General features: G+C 44.2%; 1 protein-coding gene across 3 annotated transcripts in view; it reads left to right on the top strand.

The window, feature by feature from the left end:
* The window catches only part of STAB1 (stabilin 1), a 115,486-nt gene that overhangs the window by 58,802 nt on the left and 34,886 nt on the right, over positions 1–21,798 (top strand). For all 3 annotated transcript variants that reach the window (XM_054034529.1, XM_054034528.1, XM_054034530.1), the window contains 16 exons: positions 1,182–1,312; positions 3,207–3,318; positions 3,540–3,617; positions 3,983–4,084; positions 4,844–4,951; positions 5,742–5,873; positions 8,512–8,640; positions 9,234–9,290; positions 11,049–11,141; positions 13,795–13,990; positions 14,324–14,419; positions 15,046–15,091; positions 17,100–17,179; positions 17,844–17,969; positions 18,544–18,617; positions 19,013–19,087. In XM_054034529.1, the coding sequence (XP_053890504.1) occupies positions 1,182–1,312; positions 3,207–3,318; positions 3,540–3,617; positions 3,983–4,084; positions 4,844–4,951; positions 5,742–5,873; positions 8,512–8,640; positions 9,234–9,290; positions 11,049–11,141; positions 13,795–13,990; positions 14,324–14,419; positions 15,046–15,091; positions 17,100–17,179; positions 17,844–17,969; positions 18,544–18,617; positions 19,013–19,087 (1,635 nt within the window). The remainder of the gene's footprint in view (positions 1–1,181; positions 1,313–3,206; positions 3,319–3,539; positions 3,618–3,982; positions 4,085–4,843; positions 4,952–5,741; positions 5,874–8,511; positions 8,641–9,233; positions 9,291–11,048; positions 11,142–13,794; positions 13,991–14,323; positions 14,420–15,045; positions 15,092–17,099; positions 17,180–17,843; positions 17,970–18,543; positions 18,618–19,012; positions 19,088–21,798) is intronic.

The following is a 21,798-nucleotide window of genomic DNA, read 5'->3' as shown; positions in this document are numbered from 1 at the left end:
CTTTGCATGCGTTATTTAAAAAAAAGGCAAATCAAGCTGAACTTTGCTAATGCATGGTACATTAACCGAAAAATCCCCACCTTTAGCTCTGGAAATGGTGTTTTTTTTTTTTAATTACTGTGCATTTTAGAGTTTCAAATTAGTTGACAGTTTTATAGATTGTTCTAAATGGTGTGATTGATTGCATTTAGCTATGTTTTTAATGTGAAAGGTGAAATGTGAAAGGTGAATGAGGGCCAGGCATGTACCCTCTTAAGTTCTCATTCATTTGAGTGGTGAGTCACATGGCTAACTGTGTGCACTAAGACACCTGCTCTAGAGACTAACTGTGGACCCATTGGCTCGTATGGCGTGTTTTGGGGACCACGCTTCTCGCTCTGGAAGAAACAGAGACCATCACATACTTGACCTTCGTACCATATATTGCTGCTAACTCATGGCTGTTGTAAAGTAGCTGACTGCTTTGTGTGAAAGACAAACAGATAAAAAACCAGTTGGAGTAATATACAAATAGCGACCCTTCGAAAGTAAGAGTAAAGTTAAAAATTCAGGTAGCTTTCTTTCCCTTTCTTGTTACTATCTTCCTATTCCCACTGGAACAGGGTGGTAAGCACTTCATGGAATGGAGTTGGCCACTGAAAATGTTTTCCAATACATGGGGCCAAATTTACAAGCAGGCACAACACCCATTCCATCAGTTACACCTGCATTTGCCAGATCATATTTGGTCCTTAGTCCAAATCTGGCCTAGGGTGTATGAAGGGATTTACTGGCTCAAGTGAATGTGGTCCTATTTGCAAGGTTCTTAGAACCTTTTTTGAATAAAGAGACCTTTGGCACTGGCAATATAAAAAATATCAAGAACTTTCTCCTTCTGCAGCACCTGTTCTGGGGGGTTGTTCCTTGAAGTTGCAGATTTCCTACATTCAGCATCCAGCAAATTAAGGTTGGACTGCTGTGGAAAAATTTTCCATGGCATTTGCTGACTCCCACCAGAATTAATTTCCCAACCACCATCCCAACCACCACCACAGCTCTGGGTACAACTGAATTTAAGCTTTAATCCCACACAGTAATCTTACATGCAGTGGGAGTGGGATCATAGCAATAAAGGTTTGTACTGCACTGTAGGTGTAGCACTGACTTGTTTTATTTGTGCATCTCCTTGCTCTGGACAACAGAAGTCTCTCTTCAGCATCCCGGCAGGAATCAATGTCACTGTTTTGGTGCCCGCAGAAGCTGCCATCAAAAGCCTGAGCCAGGCTGAAAAAGATTTCTGGCTGAAGCCCTACACACTGCCATTTTTAGTCAGGTATCGTTGGACTGTTATCATGCTCTTTCATTCAAAACAGCCCTAACTGAGGGCTGGAGACTGGTGTTCTCTCCGTATCGGCTCCATGGCAGTAGAAAGAAAACCATCACAGTGTAAAAACATAGCAGAGGTGAAACATCCAGTTGATGAAGTGTTTATTGGATAATTCAAACATAACAGAGGTTAGAAGATACAATGAAGGTTTATTAATTGCATATTAAAGGCAGGATGTTTCTCCCAGCCATGAGGCAGAAGCAGCCCCACAGTGGGAGAAGGAACAGGGAATTCTCTCTGCATGCTGCTCTTTCTGCACAGAACATCTGGCCATGCAGAAGATGTGAGAGGAGCATGAAGTCTGCAGCTCTCTTACTTACTCACATCTTCTGGGGAGGGAAGGCAGGTGGTGACCCACAGAAATCTGGAGTTGAGCCCAGGGAAGATTAGTGGGATCAAAAAGGGGAGGGTGTGTGAATGCTGGCTGGGAAATATGGAACTGGTCGGGCTGTTGAGCAGGATGGAAGAGCTAAGGTCAGAATTGTGACTGGTATTGAGGAGCAGGCAGAAGATGGGAGGAGTTTTTAAAGCAGAGGGGAGATGGAGAAAATACTGAACTTGTGAGGAGAGGCAGCTTGGCTGAGTTGGTGCTGGAGATGATGGTACACAGAAATTGCTGCAGCTAGAATTGGGTGGGATCAAAGGTAGCTCAAACCCGATGATGGAGAAGGGGAGAAATCTGGCATCTTTCTTTTCAAAAGTGCAGGTGAGAAATGTACATTAATGCCCTCCTATAATACTGGCTGCTGGGATGCACTGTTGCAGCCAATTGCCTGGAAGTGTGAAGTGACCACCAAGTCCTCTGCTTTCCACTGAGCAGGGCTCAATCTCCCCATCGCCTTCACACCAACCTCAGCAGAACTGGAGCAGAGGAGTCCTGACTCTGTCCTCAGCCAGAGTACCAGGCTGCCTAGCTTAAGTGAAAAACAGAGCAACATCTGCCCCATGTCCTGGGCTCCTCTGCCCCCTCCTTACCACACAGCAACCACTGGGCTGTGTCCATCCAGTGTTCATCATCCTATCCATGCTCCCCTCAGTGTGGCTGCAGGGCTCATGCATCCTCATATCTGGTCCCAGTCAACTTTTGTTTGTGGTTGCACCTATGCACGAGGTAGAAGGAAGGAGCATTTTGCCCAATGAGCCAATTTCTGGGACCTACAAAGCTAGAGTAAACTGGCCTTGCATGGGCAAGCTACACCAGTGCTAGGGAAGGACCACACAAGCTTATGAAGGCCAGGTGTAGAGTAGCCGCTTGATGGCTGCAAATACAGCTCACTGGCTGTATAGCAGTTGCATGGCTGCATGGTGTATCTGTGTAGCTCAGTGCCAGTGGTTTGGGTTTGGGGCACATGTTTGCATTAGCTTTTATTGTATTCAACCCATTTCAGCCGTTCCTAGTTGAAATGTCTCATTAAAGGACTTTGTGTTGTGGAGAGCTTAGGCACCAGGACGGGAGGAGCTAGAGTACGAGTTAACATGAGCACTGGTTCAATATCTGGATTAAACTCCTTGCAGAGATGAACTTTAGATAGCACCTACATTTCATTGCAGAAATATCGAATCCTGGAAACACCTGAGGCTCGTAACCTCTTGCAGCTGAGTCAGACCTGCTATACTTTCAGATTAGCTTGAGTGATAGAGGGCTGCATGTTGTCAGTTGTCATCACCATACCAGGGGATTAATGCACATAATGACATGGATATTGAGAGGAGGCCAGGCCCAGGATTGTGAAGAGCAAGCTACGGGATCAGACGGCAGCCAAGATAAACAGTCTACTTCAGAGGTCTATGTTATAAAACGTGCTCTCAATTCTTCTTTACATGTGCCTGTCACCTACAGGGCCCATTTTCTCCAAGGTTCCTTCACCAGTGAGCAGCTCAAAGAGCACAAGGGTGAGGAGTTACCCACTCTAAATCCACGGACCAGATGGGAGATAACCAACAGCAGCGGCGTAAGGGCTTTTTAATTGACGTGTGTATATTGGTAGCAAATTAAACAACACATTTAGGGATATACCGTGCTGGGGTACCCATTGGTGAGGACAATGCCATTAAATTCCTGATGTATCATATAAGTCTAAGGTGCTGCAGGGGGCCTTGGACACAGATTGTTTTGTTTCACCCCACTCAGTGACCTACAATGTTCTCATGTTTCCCTCTTGTTATTTTTCAGGCTATAACGATTCAGAATGCAATCATTGTAGTAGCTGATATTCCTGCTATTAACGGCACTATTTATATCCTAAATAAGGTAAATCAGTAAGAACAATGTCTGGAAATACTAGGTTATATTGCTGTAACACATTTGTTTTCTGTTGTTTGTGGAGCTATGGGGGTATTCAAATAGGATCCAAGTAGATCTGGATATTCTGAGCTCATTCCAGATGCTGCTTGTGCGGCAGCATTTAATATTTAAAGTACTGCCCTCAAACTGTGTAGAAGAGTCCAATACTTGGCTCTTCAAGAAGAGAGTCAAGACCTGTCCATTTTGGGAGCAGAACCACACTAACTGCAACCATGCATAATTATTTTCATTGTAGGGCAGGATTGCCGTGTGCTTTTCCCAAGCAGTCTCTGACCTGTGATCCAGCTCATCTTTGTCTTTCTTGCGCTCAGGTTTTGTTACCACCTTTAGGAGATATCCCACCAAGTCGCCCCGGTCTGCAGCAACAGCTCGATATGGTCCCCGCATTTACTCTGTTCAAGGAGTTGTTACTGGTAAGCAATTGTTTGGATTCTATTGAATATTAAGTTAGGAAGCTTTTTTGATAGTATGAAGCCGCTGAACCAGCCTAACATTAGAACCAAGCCTGCATGGACTGCCTAGGAAAATCATGGTGATTTTTGTGGTGCTCCCAGGCTAATTTTTGGACTAGGACAGATTTATAAAGCTGGCTAGCCAGCCTCCCAAAGGAATGAATAACTCCCACAGGGGATCAGACCTCACAGAAATAGAACAAGACACACCCAATGAAAACTGCTGTTTTAGCTATAAAGCCTCTTTGGAGTGGTTAGTTTCTTTGGGAGGTATGGTAGAGGTTTCTTTCAATTTTAGCAACTTATTACAGTGATAGATTGGATCTGTAAGACCCTGTGTGTGTGTGTGTGTGTGTGTGTGCACATGTACACACCTCAGAATGATAACACATACTAGAGATGATGCTCAAGCAGGGGACTTATAGATACACACTGTAAGTATGAGAGAGGCCCATTTATCTAAGAAGCTGGGCCAGCATCAGCCAAGCAAGGCCTCGGCAGGGTGGATTGCTGCTGTTTTCCATGCCTCTACTGGAAATTGCCTTGCATCTCATCCAGTTTTAAAGCATTTCTATTGGAGTTCTTGCCTGATGCCTCCACCTTCCTAATGGATAGTAATATTTTATCTTTTTTTGTTTGTTTTGGGTTTCTTGTTTACCTCTCGTGCTCTTTTAAATAAAACTAGTTCACTCACTAATATCCCTGTTTTGCAACTTCTAGCAATACCAGTTGATTGGAAAAATTGAGTCCTCTGAAAAATATACCATTTTTGTCCCAGGAAACAATTCAATTGGGGAATATTGCCACGCTTCCAACATTACCCAACTGGTAAGATCACTGTTTGTTTACAGTCTGACTATGTGTGATAGTTATCAATTATGGGGGCCATATTATACCATCAGGCTTTAGATCTGAGTCCCTAATGAGGAATTCTGCCTAAAATTGTTTTAGTGTATAGATTGGCCAGAAGAAGTCCTGTTTCCATACTGCTAACCGTCACCTGCTGAGCTTGATTCTGGACTCCAGCAGCTGCAGCAGGAGAGAGAGCTCTCTGGGATCAGCAAGGGTAATGACAGGGAAGCACAGCAGAAAGAAGAGGAGGCATGGGAGTAGGTGGAGTGGTGGTGGGTGGAAATGTCTGACATTAGGAAGCATGTCAGGAAGGTGTCTCTGCAGGGGAGAGTGAAAGGAAGGGGTTCTCTGGGCTTGACAATGGAGTCAGGTGGAGCACCATATAAGGAATTTGCCAGACCATATTTAAAATGGCTACTGCTACATAGTGTTGGCCATTTTCAATATCTGGACTCCTTACATTTAAAATTAGCTTTGTAGGTAGGCAGATCCAACAAAATTTCTAAACTCATGGACATTGCTTATGACTCAGGTAATTGTCCAATCCCTTAGAAAGGTTTCCTAACACCTTTCTGGGTTTTTGAACAAACGCAGTCGTACAGGGTTGTTGGACTTAGTTCTAGAGCTGGTTTTCAGATTATGGACATACCTAAGACTTGTGGACTTACAGTTCTTTCTACACTGTACTTACCTCTAGCTACCTAATACCTGTTTATGAAACAATAATAGGCTAAATATTTTGCTTCCTACTGGTCTTGAATTCCAGGATAATGACACTGTGCAGTACCATGTTGTACTTGGAGAGAAGCTCTCCTCTACAGACTTGAAAAATGGAGTCCATAAAAGCACAATGTTAGGATTCTCCTACTGGCTAATGTTTTATAAAAACAACAACCAGGTAAGAATGGGAGGGTTTTACCTGCTGTTGTAGGATGCCGTTGCACAATTTGTTGGGGAAGAGTCAATATGCTTTTTTGTAAAGGGAAATCATGCCTCACCAATCTACTAGAATTCTTTGAGAGGGCCAAGAAGCATGTGGACAAGGACGATCCAGGGGATATAGTGTACTTGAGATTTTCAGAAAGACTTTGACAGGGTCCCTCATCAAAGGCTCTTTAGTAAAGTAAGCTGTCATGGGGTAAGAGGGAAGGCAACTGGTTAAAAAATAGGAAACAACGGGTAGGAATAAATTATCAGTTTTCAGAATGGAGAGAGGTAACTAGTGGGGTCCCCCAGAGGTCTGTACTGGGACCAGTACTGTTCAACATACTCATAAATTATCTGGAAAAAGGGGTAAACAGTGAGGTGGCAAAATCTGCAGATGATACAAAACTACTCAAGATAGTTAAGTCCCAGGCAGACTGCTAAGAGTTACAAAGAGATCTCACAAAACTGGGTGACTGGGTAACAAAATGGCAGATGAAATTCCATGTTGATAAGTGCAAAGTAATACACATTGGAAAACATAATCCCAACTATACATATAAAATGATGGGGTCTAAATTAGCTGTTACCACTCAAGAAAGAGATCTTGGAGTCATTGTGGATAGTTCTCTGAAAATATCCACTCAATGTGCAGTGGCAGTCAAAAAAGCTAATAGAATGTTGGGATTCATTAGGAAAGAGATAGAGAATAAGACCCAAAATATCATAATGCCACTATATAAATCCGTGGTACGTCCACATCTTGAATACTGCATGCAGATGTGGTCACCCCATCTTAAAAAAGATATATTGGAATTGGAAAAGGTACAAAAAAGGCAACAAAAATGATATGGGGTATGGAACAGCTTCCATATGAGGAGAGATTAATAAGACTGGGACTTTTCACTTTGGAAAAGAGATGACTGAGGGGAGATATGATAGAGGTCTATAAAATCATGACTGGTGTGGAGAAAGTAAATAAGGAAGTTGTATTTACTCCTCATAACACAAGAACTAGGGGTCACCCAATGAAATTAATAAGCAGCAGGTTTAAAACAAACAAAAGGAATTGTTTCTTCACACAATGGCTATTAGCCAGGATGATCAGGAATGCAAAACCGTGCTCTGAAGTGTCCCTAGCTTCTGTTTGCCAGAAGCTGGGAATGGGTGACAGGGGATGGATCACTTGATGATTACCTGTTCTGTTCATTTCCTCTGAAGCACCTGGTGTTAGCCACTGTTGTAAGACAGGATATTTGGCTAGATGGACCATTGGTCTGACCCAGTATGGCTGTTCTTTTGTTCTTAATTAAAACTTGGGCTGTACTACGATACGTAGGCTTCCATTTCTAGGTCACAGGTTCAAATGTAGTTCAGAATGGTAGTGACCAAAAATTGCTCCCATCTGAATCAGTTGAGAAGCCTGTGTGAAGTGAGTTGCTGGGTCTATTCTGCGTCCAGTGGACTGGCTCTCAGTACAGTACAGGTGTTCTGATCATTTTAAAAAAAACATCATAGCAATTGTGCCCCATCCACACCCTCTTATTGCCCGTCTCAGCAGGGAGGCCAGGTTCAGAGAGAGCCATGAAGAATGAATTGTCCTTTCACTTATAAAGCTCATTCCTCCTGATTGAGGCCATGGTAGCCATCTCCATGCTGTGCATAGTCATAACAATTTATTCTTAAGTGCCATCAGTCCAGCACTTTCTTTTGCAGTTTTTTTTTTTTAAGAAAAAAACAAAATAAATTCAAAGAAAACTAATTTCCCAGCTAGCTGTAAAAAATAAAAAAATTAAAAAAGGAGATTTATGGATGAAAAACAATATAGAAGAGCTAAGTATTAGTATTCTGAATAATAATCATACAACATTTTCCCGTGGTGTTATCCTTTTTTCCCCATGCTTTCTATGAGTCATGAAATCTTCCCTTCTAAAATAGCAAGCACTGGAAACATATCAGTCAGCTCTCAAGCTTTAGAGCAGAGGCAGTCTATTAGGATAGAATGCTTTCTAATGTAAGTAGATTAATTTGTATTATTCTGGAGGGTATTAGGTGACCTGTACCTATAACTACTTCAGTTAGTGAGCTTGTCAGAACTAAACTAAGCCAAGCATGTTTCAGGTCTGCTCAGTTTTTAGCTAGGAGATCTTCCTGGTCAACCAAAGGACTGCAGCAAGTGGTGGTGATTATTCATTAGGTGTGATGCTGAAAGTCCCCAGAACACACTTTGGGGTGCTATTGCTGGGGCATCATCTTTTGGATGAGATGTTTAAAAAAAGAAGAGTTCCTCAGCACTTGTCACTGAAGCACTCACGTCACTCTTTAAAAGAGTTAGTGCAGTTGATGCCAGTGTTCTGTTTGATTTGCATCTTGGGTAATTATATTCTGTCTACCTTAAAAAAAAAATCCACTGTAATTTTTACTAGAGAAGTTTGTGCGTGTAGAATAGCTGAGGCAACCATCCCAGTGGTAGATGAGCAAAATATACAGTTTGAAAGCAGCTGAATGCTGTAGGATGAAAGGCCCTTGTTAGTTATATGGTGGCTCTGTTGTTATCATAGTGGCATCCTAGCTTTCTGATTTTTAACCAGACTCTCTTCCTCTTTTTGCAGACATTTGTAAACAACGTCCGCTTAGATGGTAAATTTTTCGAAACCAAGAATGGGATGTTGATTGGGGTTTCTCGGGTTCTACAGATTCAGAAAAATCGTTGCACTGCCAATACCACAGTGATTCAGAAGGTAATTAGCTTTACATAAAGATAATCACAACATTCGAGAGCTCTGATTTAAAGTCTTCTTAACTCGGTCATATCATGATGGCCTGAACCAGCTAATCTCAACTATACCTCTGTACAGAGCAGATGCTCCCTATGAGCCTGACACTGACACTGTTGAGCCACCTGCAACTCTGAGGCTCTGGGGAGTTGTGGGGGCTCAGCATCTCTTAGGATCGGGCCCTGTACTTTTAGGTGTAGTTCAATAAACTGCCATAGACGTAGCTTCATACATTGCTATAGCTGAGAAATTACATTGCATATCTGTGGCCGTGCTAAGGAGGAGGATTTTGTTTCATGTTACATTTCTGGAAGCAGTGTTTGTGTTCACAGTTCCATGTTAAAAATAAGACATTGCATGAAACAAACCCATAATAGCCAGGATTTCGCTACCTGAATCATTATTTGCTCAGTTCATTGTTTTGAGCCAGGGAATTTAACATCTCGATTCATTGTCCTCTCTCTGTATGATGATTTGCGGAACACTTTAAAACTAACATTTTAGTAGGACGTTTTAAAAGGGACTGTGTGTGACTTCTCCTGTTTCTTGTCCCCTAGTCAAGATGTGCTAAGTGTGACAAGGGGTTCAAGTGTCCTTCCGGATCGGTCCTGGCGGTAAGTCTCTGATTCATTTCACACCCTTGCATGTGGTTCAGGGAAAGCAGTTTTGTTTTCAACGGTGAGAGTTGTGGAGGTAAGTGATGGCAAGCAAGAGGCCAACACACTATTTGCTCATTCTTCCCTTATATTTATTAAAGAAAAAAGAGAGGTGTTTCCTGTCCTTATTGTTCATGCGTAACAACTGATGGATCGAGGGCAAATGTGGGCTGTTCCAGCTGGAGAATATGACACCCTGAATCTTCTCATGGGGCCAATATCCACGCTGTGCTTGAATTGAAGGATCTCTTTAGAATATGCAATCTAGAGTGGGGAACCCATTGAGCATGGTCTTAATCCATCACTGTGTTCCCATCTGCCTTTTAGGGAATTTGTTGATCCTTGGGTCTCTGCCAGCTACTTTATTTAGGCTGGTGCTGAGAGGCCCTGTGCCAGTAGAAGAGGGAGCTCTGGGAAATTCCCAACCCCTCATCTGAGCAGAGGGGGGGATGCGCCACATCCGTAGCTCAGATCAGATGCTGCAATGATTAAACCCTGAATATACAGTGGCAGTGGAGGAGTCAGAGAAGAGCCCAGAGCACCTCTGTGAAGGGGGAAAGGCCAGTGGCCAAGTAGAGGCTGGTGGAGAGTGTGAGATTATTGCCTACATTGGTTGGATGGAGGGATATGGGAAAGAAAGGGGGCAAGGGAGGCGGAGTTTGGGGATGGAGGAGAGGGGTTGATGCACTGAAAAGAATACATTTATCTTCACTGGCTCCAAGCAGAACAATTTCCCCACTTTTATATCCACACATCCACCCTGCAATGTCTTCCCTTCACAGTGACTTAGTCTGAAGCAATCCCAGTGCAACCATTTAAACTGTGTCCTCCACTTGTGGGGTTCACATTGAGACCTTGCCTGACATCTTGGGGGAGGGGGACGGATTCTTGTGTTCTGGGCTTCCATACACAGTGTGTGCTGGGAGAGGGTTACGGTAAGTGAACGCGTTTCAGTGTAATCAGCCCTGTATTCATGGCACTTGGGGATGGAATATACAGTTGTGCAGAGGGGCTAGCACAGTGCTTAGGCACTACTGAGTCTCATTTCAGTCTTATTTTGAGGGCTTAAGTGGTGAATATTCCTTGTGCTGGCCCTCTGAACAGCAGCACATGACAAGGTATTACCTGGGCCCAAATTCTGGTCTATTTAACGCAGTGGAACCTTCCACTGACTTCAATGGCCATCTCACACAAGTATCAGTGAGTAGGATTTGGCCTCAGATCTCTTGTTTTTTCCAACACTGTTGCTAGGGAAAACCAGTTTTTCCAGACTAAACTGTTAGTGAGGGTCACACAGGTGGTTCACTTGCCTCTCTGACTTGCCACTTTGTTTTTCAAAGGCTGACAAATGTTTGAAAAACAATCAAGTTCTTCCTGCTGGCGGCAGTACTGCATTACATAGTGGTGATGTCTGGCACTTGGTTTATCTAATTCATTACATGCCAAAAAGCATGCCAGGTGCTTTCTCTTTTACAGGCAGACGTATTGGTTTTATGGAGAATAAAACTGAGGATTTTAGTCATCTGGAGTTACTACACATCAGGGCCTGGTATGCTGGTTTGCTCTCAGCTCTGGCATTGTTGAGTTCTTATTGCTATTCTTACAGACAGGATAAATAGTGTTGTTTTTCTGTTTCACCCGTGAATGGGCTGGCTCTGATATATGCCTGCTTTGATGGGCTGCTGGGTTATAATATTTTTTTAATTTTATCTGCAGGAAACTCCAGGAGAAGGAAAGATGCCACACTGTTTACATAAGTCTGAATTTTCAGTAGTTGGTTGTTATTTCACCTGTGTTAAAGTTTCCTTAGTAAGTTCAGATTTTAATGTACATTGACAATAATTTTCAGATGATTGTGAAAGTCAAATCTTATGGCATTTTCACACAAATAGGGGTCTGTGGGCGGGTCCTGAAAAAAACAAACTTGCAGAGATTTCGGTACATTTGGCAGAGTTTTTGGTCCATTGGGTATTTTTGTAACAGTTTTCCAAATTTTCATGTATTAATATTACCCCTTTGGACCTGAGAGGCTAGTCAAAGATTGGGGCCCTGTGGCCGTTCCAGTTGGGAGTAGAATTTGAAAGAGTCTGATATTTTCTTTGATGCAGTTTTGTTTATATAAAAGGCCTGTGTGTTTGAATGCAAATGGAATCAAACAGCAGGAAACAGCTTCTCTTGCTCACAGCACCACAAGAACTCTCTTCGCCTGCACCCTGACCCAAAAACCTCTTCCCAGGTTCTTTCAGGGTCAGCCACCATGCTTGGGCTCTCTCCCTCTGTCTGTTCTTGTCTCTCTTCCCTCCCCTACTCTCATTCCCAGAGCAATACTCAGGAAAAACTCCTGTGTGGTTCACACATACCTTTTGTCTTAGGTGGGACTTCAGTTTACAGTTATGTTAACTGAAGGAGGAATTCCCACCTACCAGTCTCAATGGGGTTTTAACTCAACCCATAACAAGATTTCACCCAGCCCATAACAACAATTTATTCTCTAATGCGTAAATTTTTACAAACTAAATTGTGTGACTAAGCTGACCAATTGAAACTGACAATACAAAAAATGAAAACAAAACAAAACAAAATCCCTGGGAACAACCAATAGGTGCTTTTTTTTTCATTTGTTGAAAATTTGTAAACAAAAAAATGTCAAAGTAATTTAAATGATTTTTCAAAAATATTCTGTTTTTTTGGGGGGGAGGGCAGATTTCAGTGATAAACATCTTAGATAGAAAAATGTCAGTGGTATCTGGTCTGTTCGCTGGATGTATGTGCATGTGTCCAAATTCACACCAGCGTCTAGTGCAGACTTTTGTATAGGGCTCTGAACCATCTGGGAATGGAGGGATTATGGGCAGTGCAAGGTGTTTGCAACCTCCCTTCCCCATGGCGGGAGGCTACTGGGACCTAGCACAGCCAGGCGGGGCATGGCCACGGCAGCCAGGGGATAGAGCTCTCTCCCAGCGCTCTGCCGCGATTACACAAGCCACGTTAAAGCGCTGCCGTGGCAATGTAGACTAGCCCTAACACACACAATTCCCCAAACAATCCTCTAGACCCTGCATTTGCAACCAGTTCCAGGGAAACTCCCTCAAGATACATGGGTTGGTCCTGCTCAGGGGTAGCCATCATGTCCAGGGCCTTGGGCAGTAGCCTCTTATTGTTTCCATCTATCACTATAGAAAGGGGTATTTAGTTGCTCCTTCCTCTTAGTTTAGCACACTAATCACCTTTAACCAGATCTGTGATTGTCTATAGATCCAAAGACCTGCTTGATGGCAGCCATTATCACCTTCTAGCATAACAATATTTTCAACTGGAAAGTGTCCATACTCCAATAGGGTTTATGGACCTTTCAATATATGTCAAACACGGATTGTTTTCTTCTGAGTGACATTATAGGTTTGCTTTTGGATAAATTCCTGGTTACTTCTTCCATTATTGTCTTCCATTCTACTCTTTTATTACTAATTCTCTCTAAAAACATTTTTTCTAACCTCCAGCAGCACTGTGTATTTGCTGGTCTTAAATTAAAAAAAAAAAAAAAAAAAAAAAAAAAAAAATAATGGAGATATCCCATCTCCTAGAACTGGAAGGGACCTTGAAAGGTCATCAAGTCCAGCCCCCTGCCTTCACTAGCAGGACCAAGTACTGATTTTGCCCCAGATTCCCAAGTGGCCCCCTCAAGGATTGAACTCACAACCCTGGGTTTAGCAGGCCAATGCTCAAACCACTGAGCTATCCCTCCCCCAAATTAAAACAAGGGAAAACAAATTTGTCAGCCTCATAAAGTGCCAAATTCTGATCTCAGTTACATTAATTGAAATAATTTCTTCAGATTTACGCCATTATAACCAAGTTCTGAAACTAGTACAAACTGTTTAGTAGCACCCATCTTTTCTGTAATCTTGTTTTTAAATTCCACAATTCTTACCTCCTCTTTATAATGAATGAAATGTCGTCTAGTTATTTTGTGTGCTTACTGTACGTTTGTATTATAGGTAATATACTCACATTCTTATATAGAGGGTATATTTTATTTTTATTTATATAATTCCTTTTAATATCACATTGCTAAATAGTAACTAGAGAGTGTCTCTTGATTTTCTTGCCTGTAGTGCTTCTTTGTAGACCCAAATGAAAGGTTTTGAAATGGAATTTCAGAGCATAAAAACTAAACTGATTTATTTGTGTGTCAAGGCAGGGTTAACAGATATGCTATTTTCAACTCACCACAGTCTTTAATAAACTTAGCAGCTACTGTTAATTAACATGAACATATGAGACAAGCCTAACAGCATATTTGCTGCTAGTATGTCATCATAATCAGCAATTATCAAATGATAAAATGAATATAGTAGCGATTTAAATACTATACATGGGCCAAAGAGGGATGATTTTGATAATGTAGCATTTTCTATCCTTTGAGATGCCTTACTCCAGCCTATTGTGTCCTTTCTCAAAGGTCTCTATCTGCTGTCCAGGTTACTATGGACATATGTGTGAGATGTGCCCAGGAAAGCCAGGCAGCTCGTGTTCTGGGAACGGAGTGTGCCAGGACGGCATTACTGGCAGCGGGGAGTGTCGCTGTCATGAAGGCTTCCACGGCACAGCCTGTGAGATGTGTGAAGTGGGCAGATACGGAGCGGGTTGTAAATCAGGTGAATTCACCGTTGCTTTTGAAACTTGGAACTGCCATTGAACTCACAGGGAAGAATGAGCTCCTCCATGTTTTGTAGGGCAGTTTGTGGGACACTTGCATTGCCACTGCCTGAACTGTATCTGTGTTGTGGATACAGTACTAGAGAACTTCCATTCCCAGATCTTTTAATCTGGCACTGCTCACACAAGCACTAACATTCCCTTAATATTTTTCTTAAAGAAACTAAAACTTCATCTCTCGCATGTAGCAATGTATTGATTTACGAAGTACCAGACTTCTCTTTGCACATTAGAGCTAGCTGGTTTGACAGTGGCATGGTGTTTCTCCACAGTGTGTACTTGCAGAAATGGAATCTGTAATGATGGCTTGCACGGAGATGGGAGCTGCAAATGTTTCCAAGGTTGGGAGGGCATCACCTGTGAAAGAAGTAAGTGACTGAGGGAGGCATGTGCAGTGTAAGATTCTTTTCACAGAGGCAGGGTGACTGCTGAGTATGGCTTGATTTTGTTAGTTTGCGATACAGCTAAATATTTCAGTGACCCTGATTGGTAGTTTTTTATTGATTTTTCTTCCCCCCTTTGGCACCATATGATGATAGGGTTGGCCCCTTTCTAATTGCTGGAAAGGGGACACCTGACACCCCACCCCTGTTCCACCTCTTTACCCAAGGCCCCGCCCCTGCTCCACCACTTCCCCTAAAGTCACGCCCCCATCGCTTGCTCCTATCCCCCTTCCCTCTGTTGCTTGCTGGATTGTCTCCACCTCCATACCTACCCCCCAGCTGGGCTCCCTCTGCCCTGGGGCTGGGACAGGAGCTGCTGCAGCCTGACAAGGAGCCTGCCTGCAGGTAGGAGGCAGCCAAAGCGGAGCAGGGGGCTGGCATGCATTAATGCCTCGGCACCTCTCCCCACCCCACAGTAACCTGACTTTTGGTGTCCAGTCAATACATCCGACCAAACACTGAGTCCATTTTAAGTTTTTTATCCTAGACTGCTGAAATGGTGGAGCTGTTAGTAGACTGGAAAGTGAAGCTATGTTTGTTTTCTCTTGCAGGAATTGGGATTGATTTGTGTAACAACACTTGCCACCTGATGGCCAAGTAAGTACAACCTTGGTGCCAAGGACATAAAGCAGTGTGTTTGTGGCTGTTTTACATGGACTTGACTTTGTGTTTGTAAAAACATGAAAGGTTGGTGTGGGGAACTGAACACTATATAATAATTAAGCACCTACATAATTATTTATTCCATCCTTTGAACACATCTTGCATTTAAACCCGCTATTCTTTCTCTGGAGGAGTGTGTGTGTGTATGTGCATGAACCCGTCCCATGCACAATCTGTGGTGTGGAGACAGAAGGCAGACTGCTCCTAAGATGAATCATGCTTCATTTGCAGGCACATTAATTTCAAATTACATCCCCCTTCTAGAAATGAGACAAGCAGATGGGTTGAAATTAAGAACTGAAAAATCCTGGCACTCAGCTGAGCTCTGAGCAAGGTCTGGCTGGTTACTGGAAGACTCACACAATGTTAAAACATGGCAATTGGTCCTAACATTAAGTAGTGTGATGGGGCAAGGCCAGATGGCTATAGTAAAGTAATGGGAGACAGATATATTAGCCCCAGGCTAAACAAATCCCTGTTACCAGGATAAGCAAATGACAGCTGCTCCAGGTCAATTAAGATACCTGGGGCCAATTAAGATCTTTCCAGAAGGCAGGGAGGACAGCTAGATTGAGTGGGACACCTGAAGCCAATCAGGGGCTGGCTGAAACTAGTTTAAAGCCTCCCAATTAATCAGGTGAGGGCATGTGTCAGGAGCTATAGGAGGAAGTCACGCTGTTGGAGAGACTGAGCAGTACAAACCGTATCAGGCACAAGGAAGGAGGCCCTGAGGTAAGGGTGAAGTGGATCTTGAGGAAGTGGGGGCTGCTGTGAGGAAGTGGCCCAGGGAATTGTACGTGTCCTGTTTCTAAAAAGTCAGCTACCATAGCTGATACTGTTAGGGTCCCTGGGCTCCCCTCTTTTTGCCCCCCCCCAATTAATCACTGAGACTGAGAGACAACAGAGACTGTGCAAGGGAGGATAGCTTCTCCTCACCTCCCTCGTTGGCTTATGTTGAAAATGGCTCAGTAGACTGTGACCCTTGCCTCTAGAGAGAGACGGGCTACGTGGAGGGTCACAGTGAGCCTCTGAGGCTAGTGAAATCCACCAGGAAACGTGGGACCCATGGAGACAAGGACAGAGTTTTGTCACAGTAGGTTTAACAGTATTAACTAGAAGAGACTTTTAGGATTGGGGAATGGGGGTGTTGTACGTATTCAGTGAACCTTTAAGTACAGGTGACAGGTTCTAGACTGAACAGGCCCAGGTAAGACAGCAGCAATGCCAACTTACCCCACTGGCAACTCACTGTCCCATTAAGGACCCTCTACAATGACCTGGAGGGGCCACCTCTAGGAGTAAAAAGGTCTCCCAGTCTCCATGCTCGGTCAGTCCTTGGCCTCTCTGCTGATATTGCTGATAGTAAGGATAAGCAGTGCCTATTAAAGCAGTGTTTTTGAGATGGAGACTCACTGGCTTGCTAGGAACAGGGCTAAAGCCAACTCACTTCACATATGCACCAGAAAGACATCCAATAGTAACGACCTTCCATCCCTGCTGACCAGGGCCAGGTTAAAAACAGTGACTTAGAGAGAAAGGGCTCCATAGCCTATCGCCAGTTAGCTGAGCTATTCAATCCCTTATATTTTCATTCTATACCTGAAGTACTGTAATGGAATAGGGCAACCTTCTTTAATGCAGCTCCAGCGTCTACAGACGTACAGAATGGTGTTCACAAGCCCAGTGTGCTTCATGCACTAAGCATAGTGCTCTCTTCTTGATAACTGTCCCTTGCAGCTATTATCCTGTGCATGAAGTATTTGGATCAGTTTTTGGCATTGTAAAGAAAAGCTTAATTTTGTTTCTCATATTCTATCCAACTCGCCTCTTATCATAATATCTAGCTGCCATAGTAGCTATATTGTGTAATAGTGAAGTCTATCACCAGGTGTAAGATTAAGGCGACAATGTCATTGTTCACTCTCTTCCTTGGTCGTTTCAGTTGCATTAATAGCTCTGTGGATTCCCTGCCTATTTGCTCCTGCTCTGCTGGATACACTGGGAATGGAACATATTGCTCAGGTATTTCCAACATACATGCAGTGTTTCCAAGTGTGCTCGAGTGCCAGCACAGGCTACACAAATGAGCGACCACAAAGGTTTCTTGCTTTCATAGCTGTAAGATTCTGGTTTTAGTTTGTGAAAGTATTGCAAAGTTGAATGCATGCTAAAACGTTACCCAGGGCAGGATCACAAAACCCCTGTTGCCCCAAAGTGCAGAACCTCCTATTGACTTCTGTACAGAGGGTTTCCAGGACCTTAATGCAACCCTTTTGACGTGTCTAGACCGGAAAGGGAACCGTTCCTATTGCTCAAGCGGATAAAGGGAATGGCATGTGAATTGGCTGAATTATTTCCAGAATAGTTCCAGACACTTAACAGATGGCAGTGATGGATCAGATCCATAGAATATACCTTCTTAGATTGTCTAGAATTTTAGTCGATTATTTGACCATTTCATGAAAATGCTGCCTTGCTCAATAAATACTATTGAAACAAGACTCTCTAGGACAAACACATTTATTAACCTTAGAAGCAATATCTTCTTTCTCTGAGCCTGAGGAAAATTGCATGAAGTTCATTACTTGCAAAACACCATCTTTCCAATGTCATCCATTGGGCTTGGATATGCCATACTCCATATGTATCCCACTAAATCTTTTCCTTTGTTGTTTTTTGGTCACAGAAATAAATCCATGTGCGATTGATAATGGCGGTTGCTCCATATATGCAACGTGTACTAACGTTTCTGCTGGAGAGAATACCTGCACTTGTAAGGAAGGCTATGCTGGAGATGGGACCCTGTGCCAGGGTGAGTGAGTGCTCTGATTCACGTTTTGACAGCAGTACTTTGTAGGGAGGTGAAATCATGCTGATATGGTGAGCCAGACCCTAATGCCAAAAGTCCACATATCTTTAGGAGCATCACAATTTGAGAAAGTTATAAAAGCAAGTCTGGTGTTGGTTAAAACTGGGGAAGATGTTAATGCTGCTAGTCAGCACTTATGTCACTGCACAACTAGATACCACTTTACAGACTTGTAAGGATTATTGCTCTATTTTATAGTAGGGGAGACTGAGACACACAGACAAGTCACGTGGCAAGTCGAGGTCAAACCTTGGATTAGAACTCAGGAGTTCCTTGTTCCCCACCATATGCTCTAAACCACATTTTCAAGACCAAGAGGATGTGATGAATGGAACTTTTTGTGGTTTCCCCATCACTGAACTCTCATGGTTGCTGGTGTGATGAGTTGCTGCAGTGCGACTGTATCTCCAGCTGAAGGGAGCTCTGTTTGCTATTCCTCTGCCATGTTTTTCACTCACTGGTCACCTCCCACTTTGGGTTTTTGCTGTGTTAACATGGATCTACTTTCTTGATGCAGAAATCGATGGCTGTCTAGAGCACAATGGGTATTGCCACAGCTATGCAGAGTGCACTAAAACAGGCCCAAATCTGGTAAGCAAATCTTTTTCTCAGACGAGTTCATCATTTTCCGTTGGGGTTATTGGTAATCTTTCCCTTGTGAATCTTTTTTACTAAAATTTTGCATTTCTTCCCTTTCATATAGAAGGATCTACTTGTAACTAACTGATAACTAGAGGGGGCTCCCTGTCTGAGAGCTGTTAATTGCATATTGGCCTATATAAAGTCTGTTGTCCAAAGGCTGGGGAATTTTCTTAGGTGATTTCTTAATAATCAGGACCTGGTTATTAAAGAATGAACAGAGTGCACCCTTAAACTATTAGGTGAAATATGCTCTCTCTCTTCTCACCCCTTTGTTCTGCTTGACTACTGTACATTTTCATTATTGTTTTTAGCTCCACAAAATAGTTTTGTTTTTCCTTCCACAGGTTGCTTGTAACTGTCTTCCTGGCTACAGTGGAGATGGTGTGAAACAATGTATCCCCATCAACCTTTGCAGTGAGGTTTGTCTGCATTTTCCTCTTACTACTGTCAAAGGACTAAACCCTTAAGCTTCCCTTCATGCAAACCATTAATAGGCAGAGTTATTCAAAAGTTATTCAGCACGCAGCAGTTCAGAATGAGCTAACTTGTCATGTTAAGCACACTAATGCCCTACTGCACTTCTCTGATTCATTGCTTCCTTTCTACTAGACAAGCTTCTTGGCCAGTGGAATGGGTTGCTAATGTTGATCCAATTTCTAGTACATGTAAGTTTCCATGGTCCAGAGTAAAACAAACAGCATCACAACTTGCATGAAACTGGCACTTTTATTGGCAGCCTCAACAGAGAGAGCAAGCTCCCTTCTTGCTCCTGGAGGTGGAACTGTGTGTCAGTTTGAGACATATTGGTGGAGAAACTTGCCTCTTTCATGTTCAACTAGTTCTGCTCTAATCCTCTATAATAGGCTGGCAGTTTTTGTCTGACACACTCCACACAGGTGTTGATTCTGCTGGAAGACGGTTAAATGAGCTTTTGTTGAATTATCTGTGCAGGTGGCTCATTAACCCAGCCACATATAAGGAAAGTCAGAAAGGCACTGGGGAGACATGATCTAGTGCAGGGGCAGGCAAACTTTTTGGCCTGAGGGCCGCATCGGGTTTTGGAAATAGTATGGAGGGCCGGTTAGGGGAGGGGGTCGTGGCCCAGCCCCCACCCCCTATCTGCCCCCCCCTTGGGGACTCCTGCCCCATCCAAACCCCCCCTGTTCCCTGGTGGTCCCCCTGGGGCCCCTGCCCCTGACTGCCCCCCGCTGCCCCAGCCAACCCCTCCTCTCATTCCTGACAGCCCCCCTGGGATCCCTGCCCCATCCAACCACCCCTTCTCTTTGTCCCCTGACTGTCCCGGGAACAGCTGCCCTTGATTGCCCCCCACTGCCCCAGCCAACCTCTCCTCTCATTCCTGACAGCCCCCCTGGGATCCCTGCCCCATCCAACCACCCCTTCTCCCTCTCCCGTGACTGTCCCGGGAACTGCTGCCCTTGATTGCCCCCCGCTGCCCCATCCAACCCCCCCCCTTCTTGACTGCCCCCCGGGGACCCCTGCCCCATACAACCACCCCTTCTCCCTGTCCCCTGACTGCCCCCCGCCGCCCCATCCAACCCCTCCTCTCATTCCTGACTGCCCCCCGGAATCCCTCCCCCCATTCAACCCCCCTATTCCCTGTCCTCTGACCACCCTGACCCCTGCCCACCCATCCCAAAACTCCCCTGCCCTCTATCCACCCCGCTCCCCGCCCCCTTACCGCGCTGCCTGGAGCACCAGTAGCTGGCGGTGCTACAGCCGCACCCCCTGGCTGGAGCCAGCCACACCACCACTGCCGTGCAGCACAGAGCACTGGGTCAGAACTCGCCGCCCAGAGCATTGCGGCGGAGTGAGCTGAGGCTGCAGGGAAGGGGGACTAGCAGGGGAGGGACCGGGGCTAGCCTCCTGGGCCAGGAGCTCCAGGGTCCCGTGAGCCGGATGTGGCCTGCGGGCCGTAGTTTGCTCATCTCTGATCTAGTGTGTGCGCTGAGCAGTCCTGAGAGAGGAATCATAGGAGCTGCCAAACCTCAGGAGAAAGTTTCATTTGAACTTCTTTTTAATTTATTTTTTAATAAAACCAAACCCAAGGGAGGGGAGAGTTTAGGCTCCACATAACATATGGACTGAGCTTTTAGAGAAGGCTGGGAAAGAAGTCTAGTCTCACACAACCCACAGTTAAGTGTATGGTACTCCATATTACCTCCCCAACCTTGTTTCTCTGGTACTCCATATATCTACCTCAGAAAGCAGAAGGGCTGAACCGAGCGGAACTGCGGTTTCATTCAGTCTAGGCTTTCCAAGTCTTGTTCTTAGACGACTCTCAGGGTTCCCACCCCACTCTAGGGTACAGATGTGGGGACCCGCATGAAAGACCCCCTAAGCTTATTTTTACCTGCTTAGGTTAAAAACTTCCCCAAGACACAAATTCCTTCCTTGCCCTTAGTATCGCTGCCACCACCAAGTGATTTAAACAAACGTTCAGGGAGGGCCACTTGGAGCCCTACCTCCCCCAAGATATCCCCCCGAGCCCCTACACCTCCTTTCCTGGGGAGGCTTGAGAATAATATCCTAACCAATTGGTTACAAAGTGAGCACAGATCAACCCCCTTGGTCTTTAGGACACTGAAAAACAATCAGGTTCTTAAAAGAAGAATTTTAATTAAAGAAAAGGTAAAAGAATCACCTCTGTAAAATCAGGCTAGAAGATAACTTTACAGGGTAACAAAAAGATTCCAACCACAGAGGATTTCCCCTCTAGGCAAAACTTTAAAGTTACAAAAAAAGGGATAAACCTCCCTCTTAGCACAGGGAAAATTCACAAGCTAAAACAAAAGATACTCTAACGCATTTCTTTGCTATTACAGCTCTACCTCGACATAATGCTGTCCTCGGGAGCCAAAAAGTCTTACCGTGTTATAGGTGAAACCGTGTTATATCGAACTTGCTTTGATCCACCGGGGTGCGCAGCTCCACCCGCCTCTCCCCTCCCCAGCCCCGGAGCACTGTTTTACTGCGTTATATCCGAATTTGTGTTATATCGGGTCGCATTATATCGGGGTAGAGGTGTACTTACTATTTCTGCAATATTAGATGCTTAGTTCAGATATGGCTTAGGGAGATGTAGTTTTCCTGCCCTGGTTCCTTGCTGACT

This window comes from Malaclemys terrapin, chromosome 7 (genome assembly GCF_027887155.1).
Source record: "Malaclemys terrapin pileata isolate rMalTer1 chromosome 7, rMalTer1.hap1, whole genome shotgun sequence".
NCBI classification, from domain to species: Eukaryota; Metazoa; Chordata; order Testudines; family Emydidae; genus Malaclemys; species Malaclemys terrapin.
The sequence above is the reverse complement of the archived record's forward strand: the minus strand, read 5'-3'. Positions and strand labels throughout refer to the sequence as shown.